The sequence below is a fragment of the Pteropus alecto genome, unplaced genomic scaffold (assembly GCF_000325575.1).
Source record: "Pteropus alecto unplaced genomic scaffold, ASM32557v1 scaffold134, whole genome shotgun sequence".
Classification (NCBI taxonomy): Eukaryota; Metazoa; Chordata; class Mammalia; order Chiroptera; family Pteropodidae; genus Pteropus; species Pteropus alecto.
In genome coordinates this window covers 12,818,512-12,839,965 of record NW_006436283.1, presented here as the reverse complement: position 1 = coordinate 12,839,965, position 21,454 = coordinate 12,818,512, and the positions used below count along the sequence as shown (strand labels likewise).

Below are 21,454 nucleotides of genomic sequence, written 5' to 3'. Positions count from 1 at the left end.
GATTTATTTGTAATAGCCAAAAACTGTGAACATCCCAAATGCCCATCAATAGGAAAATTGATAAACAAATTATAGTATATCCTTGCAATTGATACCACCCAGCCACAAATAGAAATGAACTATTGGTACTACAACAACGTATGAATCGCAAAATAGATGCTTAGTGAAAGAAGCCAGATTTTAAAAGTACATACTATGATTTCATTTATATAAAATCCCCAAAAATGCAAGCAAATCTCTAGACACAGAATGCCTCTCCTGTTAACTATCTGCATGTGCAAGTATCACCTAGCTTTCTTTGTATTACTCTGTGGGAATTGGGGCTCAGAGAACTGGCACAAATGTTGATACCCTGGCTACTGCTCTTCCTCTGAGTAACAGTCTTTCATCTCTGACCTAGATGTCTCATGTCTTCTTGAAGTATTCCAGCTTGTTAGCTTAGAAAGATAAAATATCAGATCCTTCAAAGTTCTTAACAATGAGATACCACTGTACCCATACTCACAAAATTAAAAGAATGCTGAATGTTAGTGAGGATGTGATGCAGTTGAAATTGTCATACATTGCTGATGGGGTTATAATAAGATCGTTACTCCCACTACCAATAAATTGTAAAGCTGCCAGCAAGATGCATTAAAGGTGCGTAAGGCTATGTGTGCATGTTACCTAACACCTAGCAGTTTTACTCCCACATAGAATGCCCATCAAAAAGAAGTCCTCGGGTTCACCAAAAGACAAATATAGGGATGTTCGTATCAGTTTTTTTTTTATAAATAATTCCAATATCCGTCAACAGTAGACTGGACAAATAAATTGTATACAACAATGAAAAGAATGTACTAGTGCCACAGATAACATTATGGAGAGAGTACATACTGTATGAAGTATGTATATTTATATAAAGTTCAGAAAAACACAATATTATGGCACTTTTGTGGCGATACAACTAAAGTAGTGGTTACCTTTGGTGGGGATACCAATTAAAGGAGCCTTCTATATTTGGATCTGAATGATGGTTGCATGGGTATATATATATTAAAAATTTTATTAAGCTAAACATGTAAGATTTATAGACTTTATGTATGTAAATCATACCTCAACTTAAAATATATGTAAAGTATGTATAGGCTCCTGTCTTTCTAGAAGGGTTTTACCTGTCTTTGGTTTAGAAATAGCAGTCCTAGGCAACATAACTAGACATTTGAAGAAATACCTATATTTAGTGTTGATTAAAAATAACCTAACTGAGAGCATAAACCTAGGATCAGTTCCCAAATTGGCCAGAAATCATTTTAATTGCCACTATAGTTCTGATAAACTCCTGAAGCCTAGGTAAACTCCTGAAGCAGCAGTTTCTATGTGAATTTGTGAATTTTTTTATCCTTTTTTAAAGACAAGCGTATTGAGCCATATTTTACACATCATAAAATTCACCCATTTCAAGTAATTCACCCAATTCAGTAATCTTTGGTAATCTTCAGTAATCTAAACAAAGCTATGCAACCTTCACTATAAATCAGTTTTAGAACAGTCATTATCCCAATAATATTTCTCACATCTATTTAATGTTAACTTTGTTCCTACCTCCAGCCCCATGTAACCGCTAATCTACTTTCTATATAGATTTACCTTTTCTGGACATTTTATGTGAATGGAGTCATACAATATGTGGTCTCTTGTGTCTGGCATAATGTTTTTAAGGTTCATCCATATATGAGAAGTTTTTTCCTTTTTATTGCAAATAGTGTTCCATTGTGTGGCTGTTAACCACATTTTATCTATCCATTCACCAATTGATGGATATGAGGTTTTTTACAATGTTTGACTATTGTGAATAGTGCCAATTTAAACTATGTGAACATTCATGTGTAAGCCTTTGGGTGGACATATATTTTTATTTCTTTTGGATAGATAGATAGATAGATACCTAGGAGTGAAGTTGCTAGATCATAGAGTAAATTTGTATATAACATTTTAAGAAACGGCCAAACTGTTTTCCAAAGCGGCTGCACCTTTTCCCATTTCCATCCACAGTAAGGGGATTCCTGTCTCTCCACACCTCCTCTACCGTTTGTTTTTGTCTTATCTCTTATTGTAGTTATTCTAGTGGGTATGAAATTTTGTTGTGGTTTTACTTTGCATTTTTCAAATGACTAATGATGTTGCGCTTATTTTATGTTTATTATCTATTCATGTATCTTCTTTGGTGAAATATCTGTTCCAATCTTTTACACATTTTTTATTGGGTTGTTTGTCGTCTTATTGAGTTATATAAGAATTTATTGTGTATTCTAGACATAAATTTTAATCAGAAATATGTTTGCAAAATATTTTCTCAGCGTATTGCTTATCTTTTTGTTTTCTTATTGATATATTTTGAAGCACAAAAATTTTGATGATATCAATATATCAGCTTTTTCTCTTATGAGCCATGCTTTTAATGTCATTTTTTTCTTTATCTTTTTAATAGAAAATATATCAAGTTCTAAAACAGTGATTTTTCTTTGTTATCGGAGCTTGTTTTATTTCAAGTATTGGAAAATTTTTCCTGTACATACTTAAATGCTTTCTCCCCTTCTCTTTTCCCTCTCCTGCCCTCCCTCACGTTAAAAAAAATAATAAAAGATAATATTAGTCTAAATCATTCCGCTCATAGACCTTATTACTGATTATTTTTTCGCCTATCATCCCTTCCCAGTGGTCATCCCATTACACTGGTCTTTCTGGCTGACAGAGATCTTCAGATTCATAGGCAGTACTGATCATGCTCTTCAAAAGAAAGGAAGGGTGAAAGGTAATGCACCATCAGAAGCCAGATAGATAGATCTGTCCTGGAGAATAGGATTTTATACCGTCAGAATATACAAACAGACCTACTACTGCCTGCAGGGCAAGTCACAGGTCAGGAAATAGTTTGTTTTCTGTATCTGGAAACCATGGTTTCAGTGTCCTCACAAAGAGGCAGGAAAAAGCTATAACCCAAATGACTCAGTTATTTTCAAAATTGAATAGATTATAGGTTGAAAATATTTCCTGAATGTGGGGAAATAAAATTACCGTCACAGGGAATGATTCTGCTAACTGTATAATGTGTGTAAATATTTGATAAGCCCACCGCCTCTGGTAGTTTAAGTGATTAGCTATCCAAATCATTTTTTTAAATAAATCTTCTTAACTCAAGAAGGTCCTCTCTTCTCCTTTTAGCTCTAGATATACATATTTCCCTTTACTTTCCAGTGTGTACATAGAAGTGCTTTCCCCAAACTGAGGGAGATCAAATACTCAAATCTCCTTGGTTACCAAGAATAATTGAGTATTTCAAATATGAGATGAGCTTGAAATAGGGAAAAACTTCAGTATATTTCTATTTCTTAAATCGTCTAAGCATACAAACAGCTGGGGGTAGGGGGATGATGAATGCCAATAATAAAAGTTCAAATCCGGCTTTTAAATTTCCCCTTTTTAAAAAACTTTATCTCAGTGTAATATAATTATTTATTTTAGCTACCAAATAATGCTGAATTATGATGTGAAAATACTATTTGCATCACTTTTTAAAAAACCTAGGGGAGTAATTGTTTAAATGGTCCTTGCTGCATTCCAGGCTGCTCCCCACTTGGAGAAGGGACGCACCCTTTCTTGCCTGAGCTCGTTGGCATCTTTCCAGAGCCACATCCAGCAGGACCAGGAAGTTGTAAAGGAATTATTTACCATCTTTGAGGTTACTGCTGGATTGAACTCTAAAAACTGTTTATATTATTCCATAAAACCCTTGATTTTAAAAAGAATGGAGAGGACACGTGGCTTTTATAACACTTTGGTTTTTCTAATACTTCTACTTGCAGGGAATGGAGTCAGTGCATATGCAAATGTTTATGTTGATTTATTTTTTAAATTATTTTCTGGCTTTTAACTCACAATTAAGATGGAAGAAATATATGTAATGAAATCTTTTAAACAATTGTGTATTTTTTATTAACTATTAAAACAAGTCTGATATTATAAATATATTGGTCATTAAATTTAGCTATATAGACTTTTAGAAACATAAAGGCTCAAACAAGTGAAGTCTTATAGTTAGATATACCAAATAAAAGTTCCATATACTGCATATGAAGAAAGTAGTATTTACTGAAAACAAAAACTTTTAACTAGAATGACAAAGTCATTAAAGTTGAGTTTTAGCAGTCTGTAGCATTAAGGTTCGTGTTTTTCCAGGAGTAGCTCAGTTTTCTGAATATAAATTTAGGTGTTTATATACCTTTAAATTAAACTTCTAAAATATGAAGAAACTTAGGACTATGTCTTTTACTGTTTTCAAGTGTAAATCACTATTGCATATTTATTTTTAAGCCTATTGTGTTGGAAGGAAGTAGAGAACCCTTGTGAACTTGCGGTTGTATGCAGAATTATCAGAGAGTAGGCTGCCTCCTGGATGTCTTAAAATGAGACTGGCAGTGAATTGGAGAGATGTGGGAAGCAGGAAATGTTCGCTTGCGACAGCTGTCCTCAGTGCTTTGTGTGAGAATGAGGTGTGTATCAGGGAAACACAAACAACAGAAGTCAGTTAAAATATAAACGCTTACCATCTACTTGTTAATGTTTGGAGCTGCACATTTTCCTAAGAAAAGGATCTTAAAAATCAGGTAAATGCAAAATGGGAATCCTGGGGGATTTAAACGAATCCAGTCAGAAACTATAATGAAGTTTTTACAAAAAAATCAAAAATGGGCTTTTCAGCAGTTAGAATGTTGACTTTATGAATTAAAGGACAGCAGAGTGGCTTCTTGCGCAGGCTATAGCGAACATAAAGTGTCATTTCAGGCTCCCTGCTCAGATCAGCCAGAATGACAATTGTGCTACTAAAATCTGTTTGCATTAGTGGCAAACGATAGAAGAAACAGTTCAAACTGGATTCAGACTCAATATAGAGTTGCCTCTGGAATGTTTTGTACCAAATGTTGTCTGCTGGATTTTTTTCTGCCCACTTGTGTATTAAATTATTTTGACTTCAAAAAAGTATAGCAGTTAAATGTTCTATAAGTGAGTCAGCTGCTCCAATCTGATGAAATAAAAAAAAAAAAAGCTCTCATTTTCTATTTCCTCTTCCTTTTCTGAAAACAAAGTTTTTTAAAGACATAAATTTTATTTCTTTACTTTTTAAACTTGAAACATTTTCTTTTTACATAAAATTTTATTTCTTTACTTTTTAAACTTGAAACATTTTCTTTTTACATAAAATTTTGTATTGTAGATTCATTTTTTCCTACTTATTCAATTCCCCTCCACTTACCTAATTATCTCTTACACATGTTCTGGAAAGTGTTTATTAAATATTATAGTATTAACTGAACTTGATGGAATTATCTCAAAAAAATTCGCCAGTGCAGTTTCATAGTAAGAGTAACACCATGAGGTGGGAATGTATATGTTCATATAGAGCTGTCGGTGTTTGTAAGGAATGATGATGTATAAAGCATTGTTGCTATAGCCACCTCCTTCATCCTTAGCTTTCAAATAGCCCAGTAAGACAAAAACCTAATTTGTTATCCATTGATTGTTTAAATGTAGCCAAAACACAAAGTATACATTAAATACGATTATTTCATCATTAAGCATTTATTGAGCATGTACTGTATATATGTCAAGGACTGTTTAAAGCTCTTTAGAATCATTAATAAACAAAAAGATTCTTACATTCATGGAGTTTACATACTAGCCAGGGAAAGTAAAATAAATGTAATAAGTAATTTATATGATATGATAAAAAGCGATATGTGCTATAGAGAAAAGTAAAAGATCAACAGTACATGAAAGGATCGTATGAACATCACCGGAGGCGAGCATATTTACTGCAGTAGTGTCTGTTAAGCATTAAGCAGAGCAATGAGAGGGGTGAGGACAGAGCCAGCCAGATTTCTAAATCTAAGTAGGACTAGTCTGGAATTCATGTCTGTATTGAGCATTACATGTAGGGCACTCTGATTTACTCTGAAGGGATTGGGTTATCAAAGATGAATCAGATGTTGCCTTCTTGCCCTCAAGAACCTCCTATAATTTAATAAGGGAAGACAGACATGTAAACAAATAGCTCAATAACACAAGTTCTAATTAGCAATATGTGTATATGGTTGCTGAAAAGAAGACACAATTAATCTGACTTAGGGATCAGTTGGGGAAGCAGAGCAAGTGTAGCCTGAGCAAATTTTGACAAGGAGTGAGAGGTCTAACAAAGTATGATAAAGACTTTTTCTCAGAAAGTGGCTTGCAAATGGAAAAGATTGAAGTGACTGTGAGGGAGAGAACAACTACATACAAATAGTAGAACAAAGAGCCACAGCTAGCAGAATTTTAGGTCTCTTGGCTGATCTTTCCAGTATTTATCTCTTATGCCTTAAATAATGAATTTGAAGGGACAAGAATTTTTTAAATGATAACAGAGAAACTTAAAATAGGACTAAGAAGAAGAAGAATTTGGTAAGGAAAAACTAATAATTATTTTGGATTATTTAATAAAGAAAATAGTGATAGATTCAGAGACAACAACAAAGAAGATATTAATTGCTAAAATAAGAAAAAGAATGAATGTTTTCATAAACTTAGGTAGCACCATGATTTAGTCGCGGTTCAGATTAAAGCAATAGTTCCCATTGGCTAATTTCAGACCTGTCTAAGCCCTGAATCACAACTTCACAGCACTTGATAATTGAATATCACTGCTTTTCCTTGATTCACTTTGCCTGTGAGTATTTGGATTTGTCAAAGAATGAACTATTCATAAAGCTCAGTAATCACAATATTTGTCTTTTTCCTGTAATGTCATCTGTCCGAAATAGAGAAATGTGCTCATTCCACAATATATATACCCCATCTCTTGGCTTTGTGAAATAAAGTAATAAAACAATTGATATTCGTTTTCCTAGGAATTACTGTGGTAAAGATTAGTTTAGTAAAACTTAAGTTCACACTAAACATCTATATTTTACAAAAATTGCCAACAGATCATCATTGAATTTAAGAAGTTAAACATGTCAAACCAAGGCTGTGGCTAAAACTATTTGCCAGAAGATTTTTTTTAATACAAGAGAATTTAAATAGATTATGTAACTGTTATTTAACTTAAATCTGTACTCAAATCATAGATCTCCCTTAGTTTAATCTTTAAAAGATTCATAGATGGATAAGATATAAAAAAGAAAGATGGACCCTAGGCATTTTTTCCTTGCAAAATAGCTTTTTGCTCCACTCCACATTGTATATTTCTATACCATTCTACCTACAATTAATGAATGATATGCATTCTCATTTTATTAAAACATATCAAACCATTTTAGTGGGTTGACCCTTAGAATTGTTTTTGTAAAAGAACCCCGCTGGACCTTGCTTTAAAATTATGTACCCTGCCATTAATATTGCCATATTGGTAACCAAAAATTGTCATTCATCCGACTGTTAAGGTTTCCTTTGAATTTTGTTTTAATATGAATAAAAGATTCTCATTGATCTTCTTTTCATATTACTCTTCAGTATATCAGCTTTAAAAATATCTAATAAGTACTTATTACAAAAACAAATTTGGGGGTCTTGTTTATTCTTATCTTTTCGTTTCTTACTTTGGAGAATATTTTAAGTGCTAAGCTGTATTAGTTTGTGACATGCAGGGCACTTACCTTTACTTTGCATTAGCAAGGCCTTTCTTTATAGCTCACTGTTTGATTACTGTCCTTCAAAGCCATAAACAGCAGGGAGTCGAGGGAAAGTGACAAAGTTGAGTAAGGGGTGGAAAATAAGCCTTTTAAGGAAGAGTTAAGTCTGTTTAGCTTTAAAAAGGGATGAAGGTACAATGCAAACAGCACTCACTCAATTGAGAGTCAAGATCACTGCTTTCAAAGGCTAGCTCAACTACGAGTGAGTGATTCACTTTAGACAAGACATTTTACTGTCTCCTAATCTGTAAAATGAGGGGATTTGACTAGATTGGTGTCAACAAACTTTTTATTAAAAGACCAGCTAGTAAGTATTTTAGGCTTTGCAGGCCAAATAACTTCTGTCGCAACTACTCAACTCTTTTGTAAATGAATACTTAAATGAACAGACAAGGCTATTTATTTTATTAATTTGCTGACTTCTGGACCAGATGGCCTTTAAGATTCCTTTCACATTTGCATTCTGTGATAATGCTTTATTATCAACATCATATATATGAAAGAGATTGCTGTCTAGGTTATTTTCTATGCTGTTATCAGTCAGGGGATAGCCAGGAGACAGAAACCACACAGTTATTTAAACAGACAATTTGACATGTAAAGAATTGTTGTTAACTAGATCTTAAATTACGGAAAGGGTAAAAGGAGAACAGCGAAGTATCATGAACTAAGCGACTGCAGGAAGCAGCTACCACCTTTGAGCCTGAGGAACAAGGAGACGATGAGGTTAAACTGTCAAAGACTGAAGGAAAAACCCACAAAGCCGAAACTCATCCCTGTGAACTGGGCCCAGCTCAACGAGAACTAATATGTCTGAATTCCAAGGAAGACTCTGTATCTGATGTGACTTCTGAGGGCTCCCTTCCTTTGGTAGCTACGCACCTATGAATAAAGAACCAAACAAGGAAACAGACTTTGATTAAAGCAGGAGGGATAAGAAAAACTAATTCACAGAACCACATTAGAACACAGTGGGAATAGTGTAAGAGTCATCATCCCCAGTGTTTTTAAATAAAAGATTAGTTATCGACTCTGGATAGTTTTAATTTCAGAATGCAGAGATCAAGATTATCTTTATTCCTCTGATACTCTTTCTCCTCTAGTGTGTAACGTGGCATTTGACTTCTCTTTCTTGCTTTAAGTTCCCTAGACCAGCTTTCAAAGACTTTTATTTCCTTATGAAAACTCTATCTGTAATTTGGTACGTCTTTTGTCTGAGTTTCCAGTAGACCCAGGTAACTCAGACAATTGCAACAATTGAAGGATAAGGGAAATATGTATCTCCTGCACTTGTTTTCTCTTATCCTGCTTTCTCTTTTCTCCATCGCTTCTCTCTTTCAGCTCATAGAGCACTATGTGACTTTCTTTGTGCCACTTATCATAACCTACTTTGTATTATTGTTGTTGTGTCTTATCCTGATTGGGGCAGTACTTCATTGGAGCTCAAAAGCCAAGGAAGAGTGATCACAGTTTGCTCCTCTCACCCATTCAAAAAAGTCACCAGAGGTAAACAAGGCAATTAAGCCAGGGAGGGCACCAAGAACAGTGCCTGGCACATGGTAGGATCTCAGTAAATAATTGTCATTGAATAACTGACCTAACCCCCAGCACAGTATCTTACATAGTTAGCAACCAATTGGATTAATGGTTTAAATAATGATTTATAAGTGCTAGACAACCATTTTCTGAAAGAAATTTGTTGTTGTTGTTTTCTTTTTTGTTAAAAGTTATTTTGTCTTCAGTGCTTCCTGATTCTTGATTTTCTCACTTTTTGGTTCATTGTAAGTGGACCTAACAGCTCTCAATATAGAGCAGTGCCAATACTGTTTTTTCCTCTATCCTCTGCCATTTCCGCTCTCTCGTGGCTGGGTTAGGGATTAAAAGATTTAAAGATGCAATATGAGGCCATTAGTATTTGATTATCTTGAGAGAGCAACAGAATATTTTTTGGAATTCATGGACATTGGCAGTTCCCTAAATGCTGTTTGGCAAGTCTCTGTCCATTGTCCCAGGTGTCCACATTTCACACACACACACACACACACACACACACACGAAAATTGTTTTCAGATTCTTTACCATGAAGAGAAAATGTTGAAAATAGAGCTTCGTGTTTTTCTTACAGCTCAATATAATTTGAAACAGGTTTCTCCACTGATGATGTTTATATCTTGTTCTGTAAATGGGATTTGTGACCCAAAAGAAGCAAAAATGAATAATCTTTGTTGTCAGATACTAACGTTTGCCAACTTGTTGCTAGTACTCTCCATTAGCTCAGGCAGTTGATAGTGATGAAGGAGCTGAAGACAGCTCTTGACATGTTTCCCTGGCATGTGTTCTTGACACAGATGAAGATTTTGAGTTCAGCAAACTCTTGGTAAATGTATTTGCTGGCATAATCTCATTATAGAGTTTGGGAGATACAGATGAACTGAAAGTTCTTGAAAACTTACATATTCTGACTAAACTTTCTGTCTTGTCAGCCACAAGTTCGGCCCACCTGGAGGACCTTGCTTACCTGGATGAGCAGAGACATACACCTTTGAGAACTTCTCTTCGAATGCCAAGACAGAGCATGGGCGGTGTTCGCACACAACAGGATTTAAGAGGTTAGAACCACAGGAGGGCTTTGCCCAGGAGAAAATGGAATTGGGCCGTAGGCAAAAATTCCTTTGTTTCCAATTTCCACTTTTATTTAAACCTCCCTTAAGGCATGAGCATGTAACCATAGAAGAGAAAGATAAATACAAATAGATTGCCCAAAGGAGTTGTAATTACCAACCAAACAAATCTTATATCCTTTGCAGATAGTGTCTCTACTTATTGTTTACATTAATAATTAAAGATGGAGTTTGTCCATTGATAAAGGTACTATGATATTAGAGTTTCCGTTTCTTAAAATTATCTTTTCTTTCAAGAGGTTTTCTTTCAGCAGTCTAAATGGTTAGTACATGCCATCCTGATAAGTGCGTTAATCCATCAGAGACTGGATGTTTACTTAGCAGTATTTTGCCTTCTAAAATCAGCATACTTTAATTTAGAACTCTGAGGCCCTGGACAATAATCTTCCCTCAAAAAGTAACATATTATCTTGATTACTGTTTACATATGTACTCTGTGGCTTATGATATGACTTAAAACACATTAACAAGAAAGGAAAGCAAACTTGGACAGACTGTCATTATGTTTCCATAGACCTGCTTGGCAAGTTTTTATACCCAAAACATTGCACTTTATTGTAGAAACAGAATCATATTGTTTTCCTAGCATAATTTTTTAAAAACATGTCATATCATGCCTGCTAATTTTATTTAAAGAAACATACAAATTGCAGTCATATTTCAGTTTTATATCTTTTTCTTCTGCTGCTTATGGTTGAAGTAGAACAGCTTTACCCAAAATAAGTAATAAAATGATTGAAAACCTTTTTTAGTATAAATTAACATATATCTTTCTACATTAGAAGTATATCTTTCTATATTTTAAAATATTATTCAAACAAGTCATATGAAATAGTTTTTGAAGAATTCTGGTTTTAAATGACCCTGGATCTTCGGAGAAGGCACTTAATGGACATTTATAGTGTATTCAGTAGGTACTAAATTTACTGACTGATTTCAATTATAGAGATTATCTGAAATAATATTTTTTAAATATATGTCTAAAGAGGTGGCAAGCATTTATTAGATGCTTCATACAGGCAGTCTTGTACTCATCTGTTTAAAGCAGTGATTCTCAAACTTTTTGGTCCCAGGATCCCTTTACACACTTAAAAAATTTGAGGACCCCAAACTTGTGTTTATATGAGTTATATCTATTGATATTATCATATTATTAATTAAAACTGAGAAATTTTTAAAATATTGATTTATTTTTTAAAAACAACAGTAGACCTGTTATGTATTAACATCATACAAGCCCTGGAAATTTTCACTGTACACTGTGAGAGAATGAGAGTGGAAAAAGACAAATAACCTCTAAGTATTATGAAAATAGTTTTGACTTTTTGGACCCCCTGAAAGTGTCTTGAGAACCCCCAGTGGTCCTGAATCACATTTTCAAGAATAATTTGTTTAGAGGTTACCGTAATTAAAGGTAAATTTTATGCCTTTAGGAACCACGTAGTCTGTTTACAGATGCAAAAAAATATAGTTTGAGAATTGGTTAGAAGTTGTTCATGAACATGGTACAAGCATAGTTTATTTAACAATTGCCTTCATATAACTGCAGTTGTTTGATCATAATGGGTAATCCTTTGCTTGCTGAAATAAAAGTTGCTGGAGTAACATCCAAGCTAGAATTTGGATCTTCAAGTGGGGCATTAACATTAACATTTGCCTCATTGGTGAAGTCTTTTTTCTTTACTTAAGGCAGCTGTTTTAAACAGCTGTTCTGCCAATATTGATGTTTCCAGAGACCCAACTCAACAATGGAGAGGTCACATAAGTGCACTGTCCAGGATCCCATTGCAGCAAGTTACTAGATTCCTAGCTGTCAGTCATCCAAGAGCTTGAGCTTTGATGATAAAATGGCTATGGAAGATTGTGTACTAGCGCAAATTATATAGCTGGCTAACCGTCCACAGGTGCCTTTTCTAGTCCCAAAGCCTGACGTCCTTGACAGATATTAATTTGAAACCTTATTAAAGTTTTTAATTCCAGTTTTTAAAATTATTTCGGGATCCATTTTTAAAAATTTAATTGTCAGTATGTTAATGTGGAGTTAACGCTAGAAATTATCCACCTGAAACCGTTCACTCTTTCTGACCATCTTAATGGAATCCCTTATTCCCCAGAAAAAGACAAACTAAATTTGCTGGCTAGGAAAAGGATGGAAGAGGCTGTTGGTTTTTATGGATAAATGGAATAAACTTTGTGATGGAATATATAAAGGGAAGAAGGGAGAATTAAAACATATAAAACAAATGATAGCATAATGACTTTGAATAGTAGCTACTTGGAGTAAATTAACAATAAATTATTAATGATAAGACTCTAACCTGCCAGATATTAAATCATAATCACATCATTCTGCTTGAAGAGATTACACATTCCTAATTAAAACTTATTTCTCCAAATATGCTGCTTTCCGTAGGACTTTTACTAAATTCCATTATATAAGTGGCCATTTGCAGGCATTGGGGTTTAATTAATAGCTGCTTTAATAGATACTAGTTTGAAGGGTGTATGTGCAAATGATAGTCTGACTCATTGGCAGAATTTATGTGAAATTGACCCTGCCACAGTTAACTTGGCTTTGTCAAAGCAGAGAATTCAATTTTTATCAAATAAAATCAGTGCTTTACACCATTTGTGAGTCCCTTTTCCAAAACAATGAATCCTTTATGAAGATGACTAAGATGCATGTCATGAGGCTATTACTCTTGCATTAGCCCACTGAGTCACATGTCCCTGAAGTTGCTTAGTCATCTCGATCATTGCCTGTCTGGCTCTCACATTTACAAGGGAATATTCCATCAGTCTTTTTTATCTCTTTGTTCATTGTTTTATTTTTACAAGATTAGATTGTTCTTTTTAGGTAAATTCAAAATCCAGAGCTAAGGTTGCATGCCCATAATTACCTTACATGTAAATATTAGATGGGTAGATTGTAAACCTCACTAGTATGAGGTTGATCTTCTCACCCCCAGCCAGCTATTTTGCAAAACACACTAAAATTTGGAAGTGCAGTATTCAAACTGGATGTCTTTGAATGTCTGCTAGAAACTAGTTTCTGTTTTTTGGAGTAGTCTGGCTGTGTTTTTTTTTTTTTTTTAAGCAGATCACTACTTGTTAAACTATCTCCAGTTAGGTGCACAAATCTGGTTTTTACATAATCCAGCTTTATTTGGTAAACTCTATCTTAAATTCTGAAAACCCAGACAATAGCTAACATACAGCAAAGTTCCCCCGCAAGATCCACAAGGGAGAAATAACCTTTGAGAAAGAGTCTAGAAAGCACATAATCTTCTAATAGGCACGCATTGACCTCTTGTATTACACTACACACGACTTAAAGAAAGGCTGTGGGGTAACATGAAAAAAATTCTAATTATGATATCTAATTCTGCAAAAATAAATAACTGAAAATATTTTAAATACTTTAAGTGCGATAAAGAAAAATAACAAACCATTAAGCCATTTTGATGTTTTGATCTAAATTAGATTTAAAGAACTAGCTTCCCAGTTAATCTATCATTTTTTTCTTCAAAAGTGAAAAAATCTTATTGAAGATTAGCCATAATGCCAACAAATTTACTTAGGTAACACTTTGCACAACATTTTTTTTGATTCAGTAGAATGATCTAAGCGTTCCAGTCTTTTAGTATGTAAAAGACTTTTATGGAATAACTTCCCCAGTACTAATAAAATACAGAACCAAAGAATTTCCTTTGTAGGACCATAGCTATTTCATCACTGAGAATTCACTTAAAAATAGTTAATCTTAAATTTCAAATAATTAGCCAGTTTTGATGCTCCAATAAAATTAAATCTGTGTCTCACCTTCAAGGCTGACAATGTAATAGCACAAAATCATGTTGACATAGTTACATAATTTTATCAAAGGTTTCACATTTTAAAAACATTACTGTTTTTATATTTCCCTTACATTTTGTGGTATTAAATATGAGGAGATGTGTAAAAAGTAGCAACATTTGGAAAAGTTAGGTTTTCCCTATTTCTTCTACTGTTGTCCAAAGATCTTTGTTCCCTTTCTGAAAATTCCACTTAGCAATGACTTCAGGTTTTTCTCAAAAAAAAAAATTTTCCTATGAGATCAATGTCAGAGAGCTAAAATTTAATATAAGTTATTCAGAGTCAAAGTGTTATTTTCTAGGGTAAAATAAGCCTTTCCCCTATTTTATCCCCACATTAATAGAATACAATGAACTTCTTAAAACACTAAGACAAATGTTGAGAATGGAACACTTTTAAACAGATATAAAAGTGATAGCTTACATTTATTGGAGTGCTTATTCGTTATAGACATTGTGCTTGGGGCTTAAAACATGTTCTTATTTAATCTTCACACTCTTTGATGTAAGTAGTGGTAGTAAGGAAATAGGGACTTAGCGAGGTTAAATAACTTGCTTAAGGTTACATGTCTAGTAATTGGCAGTGCCAGGATCCGTTTCATATCTGGCAGACTCTAGAGCCTCTGCTCTTAAACACCATGCTTTATATACTATGTCATAGACAATATAATATAATAGGCAATAGGCAATATAATAATAGCAGTATAATGGCTAATTGTAGATATTCAATACTCTGGGGCTTTAGATAGGAAACAGAGTTGCATATGTACACTAATTGCCAGATGGCTGTCTTTTCATCAGGGGCTATGATCAGAGAGGACACCACAGTGATTCATAAGCCCAAAACAGTCCCTTCTTTCTTATTTCTGTTAATAGTACCCCAGTTTCCCTCTCATTCAGGCTTTAAATCCTGGAGTCAGCTTAGAATCACCATCTTCATTATCTTCTATATCCAGTCATTTTCTTTGCCCTGAGGGTTCTCCTGTCAGAATTTCTTACACTCTTCCCTGTTCCCCATTCTCAGTACAGCTAATTAGCTTGTCTCCCTACTCCGAGACTTTCCATGGTCTAAGGAAGCTAATGCCTGGCTGCCAAATTATTCTTTCTAAAATGCAGCTCACATAATGTCTTTTCTCTGTCTTAGGTTATCATTGCTATCATTCTTGTCTAGTATAGAAATTAGAAAAATTAAAAAGTAGTTTTGGAGAAGACAGGTTATGGTTTGTTTTTATCTTTAAAATTAACTCTGTTGATACATAAGAAAAGCTATAGAACTTTTTGAGAAATGGACACTGCCAGATGGGCCATGAACCAGAACATATGATGAACAGGAACTAAAGGAGCAACTATACTAAGATAATGTATGAGAAAGTGCCTAGACAACGCTTAATGAATTTTATTAATTCATCAAAAAAAAAAAGAGACTAAAATCACTTCCATGTCCGTTGAGAATTAACACAATAAAATGTATAGTACTGTCCTTTTCCATATGAGTCACTGACAGCAGCTCAGTGTTTTTTGCTGTGTTAACTGAACCATTACAGGGGAGACAAGTAGAGTATAAGAAAGAAGAAATGGAGAAATAAATATATGTTAAATCATATTCAAGATAAGGGTGGAAACTTAATTCTAATGTGAAAGATATCTAGAACCCAAAAGTATAGGAGTTATAATTAAAAGAAATTACTTTGGCATCTGTATTTTAAAGTACTTAAAAAGAAATAGAATAAACATGAGAGAAAATATTTGCAAATCATGTAACTAATAAGGGGTTAATATCTAAAATATATAATGAAATCCTACAACTCAATAGCAAAAAAAGCAAATAACCTGATTAAAAAGTGGGCAAAGGACTTGAATAGACATTTCTCCAAAGAAAACATACAGATGGCCAACAGGTATATAAAAAGACACTCAACATTACTAACCATTAGAAAAATGAAAATGAAAATGGCAGTGAGATAAACTTTGCATCTATTAGAATGGTCATTATCAAAAAACAAAATAACAGGTGTTGACAAAGAAATGAGAAAATTGGAACCCTTGTGTACTGCTATTAGGATGTAAAATAGTATAGCTGCTACAGAAGACAGTATCCTGGTTCCTTAAAAAATTAAAAACAGAACTACTGTATGATGCAGCGATCCCACTTCTGGGTATTTACTCAAAAGAATTGAAATCAAGATCTCGAAGAGACATTCCCACTCTCATTTATTGCAGTGTTATTTACAATAGTGAAGAAGTAAAAATAGCCTAACCACTGATGAATGAATGGATAATGTGGCATATACATATAATGGAATATTATTCAGCCATAAAAAAAATTAGGTATTATTAATCCTCCAGGGTTATATTTTTTCAGAGCTATTTTGGATATTCTAGGTTCTTTGTATTTCCATATGAAACCTTATAAAGTTCTATCAGAAAAGCCCACTGGAATTTTGATGAAGATTGCATTGGATCTGTAGATGAATTGAGGGAAAATTGACTTCTTATCAATATTGAATCTTCCAATCCATGAACATAATATATCTCTTCAGTCATATGGGTCTTCCTTAATTTCTCTCAGCAGTGTTTTTTAGTTTTCAAGGTACAGAAGTTGAAAATATTACATCATATTTATCCCTCTGTATTTCATATTTTATGCTCTTATAAATAGTATTGTTTTCACATTAATTTATAATTGTTCATTGCTAGTACATGGAAGTACAGTTGATTTTTATATATTGCTCTTGTATCATGAAACCTTGCTAGACTCACTTGTTACTTCTAATGGCTTTTTTATAGATTCCATGGGATTTTCTATAGATGATCCTGTTGTCTGCAAATACTGTTTTACGTCTTCTTTTTTCTTTTTTTTAATTTCTTACCTTATTACTCTTACTAAAACTGGTACAATATTGAATAAAGATGAAGAGAGCAGAAATCCTTGCCTTATTCTTGATCTTTAGGGGAAAGGAAAGCATTCAGTCTTTCACCGTTAGATATGTTAGTGATAGATAGGTTTTCAGTAGATGTACTTTTTCAGGTTGAGGAAGTTCTCTACTATTCTTAGTTTGCTGAGAGTTGTTTGTTTGTTTTTTTAATCAGGAGTTTATGTTGAATTTTGTCAAATGATTTTTCTACATCTGTGGAAATAATAATATGGTTTTCTTTTTTACTTTGTTAATATTGTGCATCACATTGATTTTCAGATGTTAAACCAACTTTGCATTCCTAGTAAAGTATTACTTTTTTATATATTGGCTTCAACTGGCTACAATTTTAGGGGATGTGCATCTATGTTCATGAGATATTGGTTTGTAGTTTCCTTGTGATGTCTTTGTTGGGTTTTAATACCATAGTAATGAGAAAATATTCTCCTCTCTTTAGTTTTTTATTAAGTGTTTGTATAAAATTGGTATTATGTCTTCATTAAACAATTGTTACAATTTGCTCATGAAGCCATCAGGGTCTGGAGTTTTCTTTATGGGAAGTTTTTAACTATCATTTCAATTAATTTAGTAGCTATAAGGCTATTCAGGTTATGTGTTTCTTTTTTAGTGAACTTTGGCAGTTTGTGTCTTTCAAGAAATTTGTTTAAACTGTAGAATTCGTTGGCATAAAGTTGTTTATAATATTTTCTTACCCATTTAGTAATCTGTAGTCATGTAACTATTCTCATCCTTGATTTTATTCTCATTGGTATGTTATCTTCTCTCTTTTTTCCTGATTAACCTTCTTAAAGGTTTATCAGTTTTATTGATCTTACTAAATATTTTCATTGTTTTTCTGTCATTTTCCTGTTTACTGTTTTGTTTATTTCCTCCGATTTTTATTATTTTCTTCTGCTTTCTGGGTTTTTTTTTTCCCTTTGTTTTCAAATATGCTAAGGTAAAAGCTGAGGTTGATATATAAGACCTTCTTTTGTAATACAGGCATTTAGTGTTATAAATTTCTTTCTAAGTACTGCTTTAGCTACATTTCACAGATTTTGTGATTTCATTTTTATTCAGTTTAAAATCTAATTTGCTTTTTGCTTTCTTTTTGACTCATGCATATGTCTAGGAGAATTTCTATATGTATTTCTGCTATTGATTCCTAATTTAGTTCTGTTATGATCCAAAGACATACTTTGTATGGCATGAATTCTTTTAAATTTATACGGAATTTTTTTTTTTTTTGAGCCAAACTGTGGTCTTTCTTGATAAGTATTTCATGTGCAGTTGAAATAATCTGCGATTTTAGCATAGATAGTTCTATAAATATCAAGTAGTTCAAGTCGACTGATTGTTTTGTTCAACATTTCTATATATTGCTGATTTTCCATCTACTTATTTTCTCAATTATTGAAAGAGCGATAATGAAATCTCTGATGATAATTGTGGATTTCTCTATATCGTCTTGGCAGTTTTTGCCTCTTGTATTTAGAGCTCTGTTATTAGTTGCATAAATGTTTAGCATTGTTATGTCTTCTTGATGAATCGAATGAATTGACCCATTGATCTTTTTGAAATGGCCTTCTTTATCCTTAACGATTTCCTTTGCTTTGAAATCTACTTTGTCTGATACTAATATAACCATGCCAACTTTCTGTGGATTTTTGTTAGCATGGTGTATTTTTCTCTCTACTTCTAACCTATTTGTATATTTATGTTTGAAGTGGGTTTCTTATAAGCAACTTATAGTTGGGTATTAGTTTTTTATCCAAACTTTTAAATGAAATATTTAGACCATTTGCATTTATTTGATTTTTTTATTTAGGTAGTTTTAAATCTTACATTTTGATATTTGCTTTCCATTTTCCCCTCTATTCCTTACTCTCTTTTCTCACTTTTCCCTATTTTTCTCCTATTTATTGGATTGAGTATTTTTATGAGTCTATATTATGTTCCCAGTTCATTAGTTATACTCTTTGTTTTGGTTTGGTTTTTGTGTGTGTGGTTACTTTATTTTTAGTATATAGGTTTAATTTATGGCAGTGTAACCTCAAGTTATATTATACCATTTCATGTATAGTATAAGGCCTAATTATAATACTTGTGTCAAAAGTGCCTCTCAGATTCAGCGATTTACCAGGAGGACTCACAGTACTCAGCATTTAGTAATTCCGAAAGCTATGCTTTATTACAGTGAAAAGATACAAAACAAAATCAGCAAAGGGAAAGGTGCATGGGGCAAAGTCTAGAGGAAACCAGACACAAGCCTCCATGTAGCCTCTCTCAGTGAAGTCACACAGCAGGCACTTAATTCCTCTAGCAGTGACTTGTAACAACACAAGTGAAATGTTGTCTGCCAAGAACGCTTATTAGAGATTCAGTACCCAAGATTTTTACTGGGGTCTGGTCATATAGACCTCCTTGCCTAAAACATACCAAAATTCGAGACTCCCAGAAGAAGAGCAATGTTCAGCATAAAACATATTGTTTGTACAAACAATTTAGGCACAGTGAGCCACTCTTAATAGTTCTGGGAATGTTAGGACTCTTCTCAAAATCCACATTCTCAGACTTCAGGTAAGGGCCAGCCTTGCAAGCAGGATTTCTAAGAGTAAAAGTCTTAGACATGTTATGTTAACATTGTTCTGCACAATAGTATATTTTCATTTCTGTCCTCTCAGCCGTTATGCTATCATTGTTAGACATTTTATTTAAATAAATGTTATAAACCTCCACCAAATAAGAGTCAGATATCTTTTAGAGAGTTTTTAAAAAATAAGGAAAAAATCACGTATATTAATTCATGTAGTTACCATTTCTAGTGCTTTTCATATCTTTGTGTTTATCCATATTTCTGTCTGGTGTCATTTTTCTTTTGCCTGAAGGACTTCTTTTTAACATTTCTTGTATTGTGGATCTGCTGGTGATGAAGACTTTTTCAGACATATAAAAGCTGAAAAAGATTAATTTCACTACTATTTTTTGGAAGATTTTCACTGGGTATAGAATTCTGAATTGATAGATTTTTCTTTTCAGAATTTAAAGCTGTAGGTCCACTGCCTTCTCATTTACATTGTTTCTGAAAAGAAATCTACTATCTTTATCTTTGTTCCTCTGTAGTCAATGTGTCTTATTCTCTGGGTGCTTTTAAAGTTTTCTCTTTATCACTACTTTGAACAATTTGATTAAGATGTGCTTTGGTATCATTTTCTTCATATTTGTTGCGCTTGAGACTCATTGAGCTTCTCAAATCAGTGAGTTTATAGTATTTGGAAATCTTGTAGCCATTATTTCTTTAAACATATTTTCTGTCCCTCCACCTTCAGAGACTCCAGTTGTACCTATATTTGGCCACTTGGACTCGTCTGACAGTTCACTGATGCTCTTTTTGTTTTAGAGGATTCTTTTTTCTCTGTGTGTTTAATTTTAGATAGATTTTATTCCTATGTCTTTAAGGTCGATCATCTTTTCTTCTACAGTGTCGGATTTGTCACTAATCCCATCTAGTGTGTCTTTTATTTCTGATTCTTTAGTTTTTTCTCTCAAAGTTCAATTTGGGTCTTTTTATCTTCTATGCCCCTACTTTTGAACCTGTAGAATATAGTTATAATCACCGTTTTAATATCTTTCTCTGCTAACTATAACATTTATGTTAAGTCCTGTGTCACTTTCAATCTATTGGTTTTCCTCCTAATTATGGTTTATATTTTCTTGCCTCTCTGCATGGCTGATAATCTTTGTTTGGATGCCAGATATTGTAAATTCTACTTGGTGTCGGATATTTTTGTATTCTTATAAATATTCTTCAACTTTTTTCTGGAATGTGATTAAGTTATTTGGAAACAGTATGATTAGTTTTGGGTGTTGCTTTTAAAATTTGTTGAGTAGGACCAGAACAATATTTATTACAGGTCTCATTATTCGATACTACTGAGACAAGATCTTTCTGTGTATTCTACCCAATGTCCTGTAAATTGTGAGGTTTTTCCATTCTGGCTGGTAGGAACAGGCACTTATTCCTGGCCCTATATAAGTAGTGCACACTTTTCTCTCTAATCCTCTGGAATAGGTCTTTTCCTGGTCTTGAGTAGTTTTCTCAGATATGCATAACAGTCTGTACTCTGCTAATTACTTAAGGACTACTCTCCACAGATCTCCAGAATTATTTCTGTACCGCTTTCTCCTTCCCAGTGCTCTGCTCTTTTAACAGTTGCTGCATTGGTCTCCATTGATTCTCAGCTTCATCTCCTCAACTAGGAGAATCTGCCAGAATCTAACTGGGTTCCTTCCCTACA

The 21,454-nt window shown here is 33.4% G+C and overlaps 1 protein-coding gene across 6 annotated transcripts in view; it reads left to right on the top strand.

Annotated features, from left to right (window-relative positions):
• The window catches only part of TANC2 (tetratricopeptide repeat, ankyrin repeat and coiled-coil containing 2), a 293,951-nt gene that overhangs the window by 184,179 nt on the left and 88,318 nt on the right, over window positions 1–21,454 (top strand). For all 6 annotated transcript variants that reach the window (XM_006912329.2, XM_025047068.1, XM_025047067.1 and 3 more), the window contains one exon: window positions 10,190–10,315. In XM_006912329.2, the coding sequence (XP_006912391.1) occupies window positions 10,190–10,315 (126 nt within the window). The remainder of the gene's footprint in view (window positions 1–10,189; window positions 10,316–21,454) is intronic.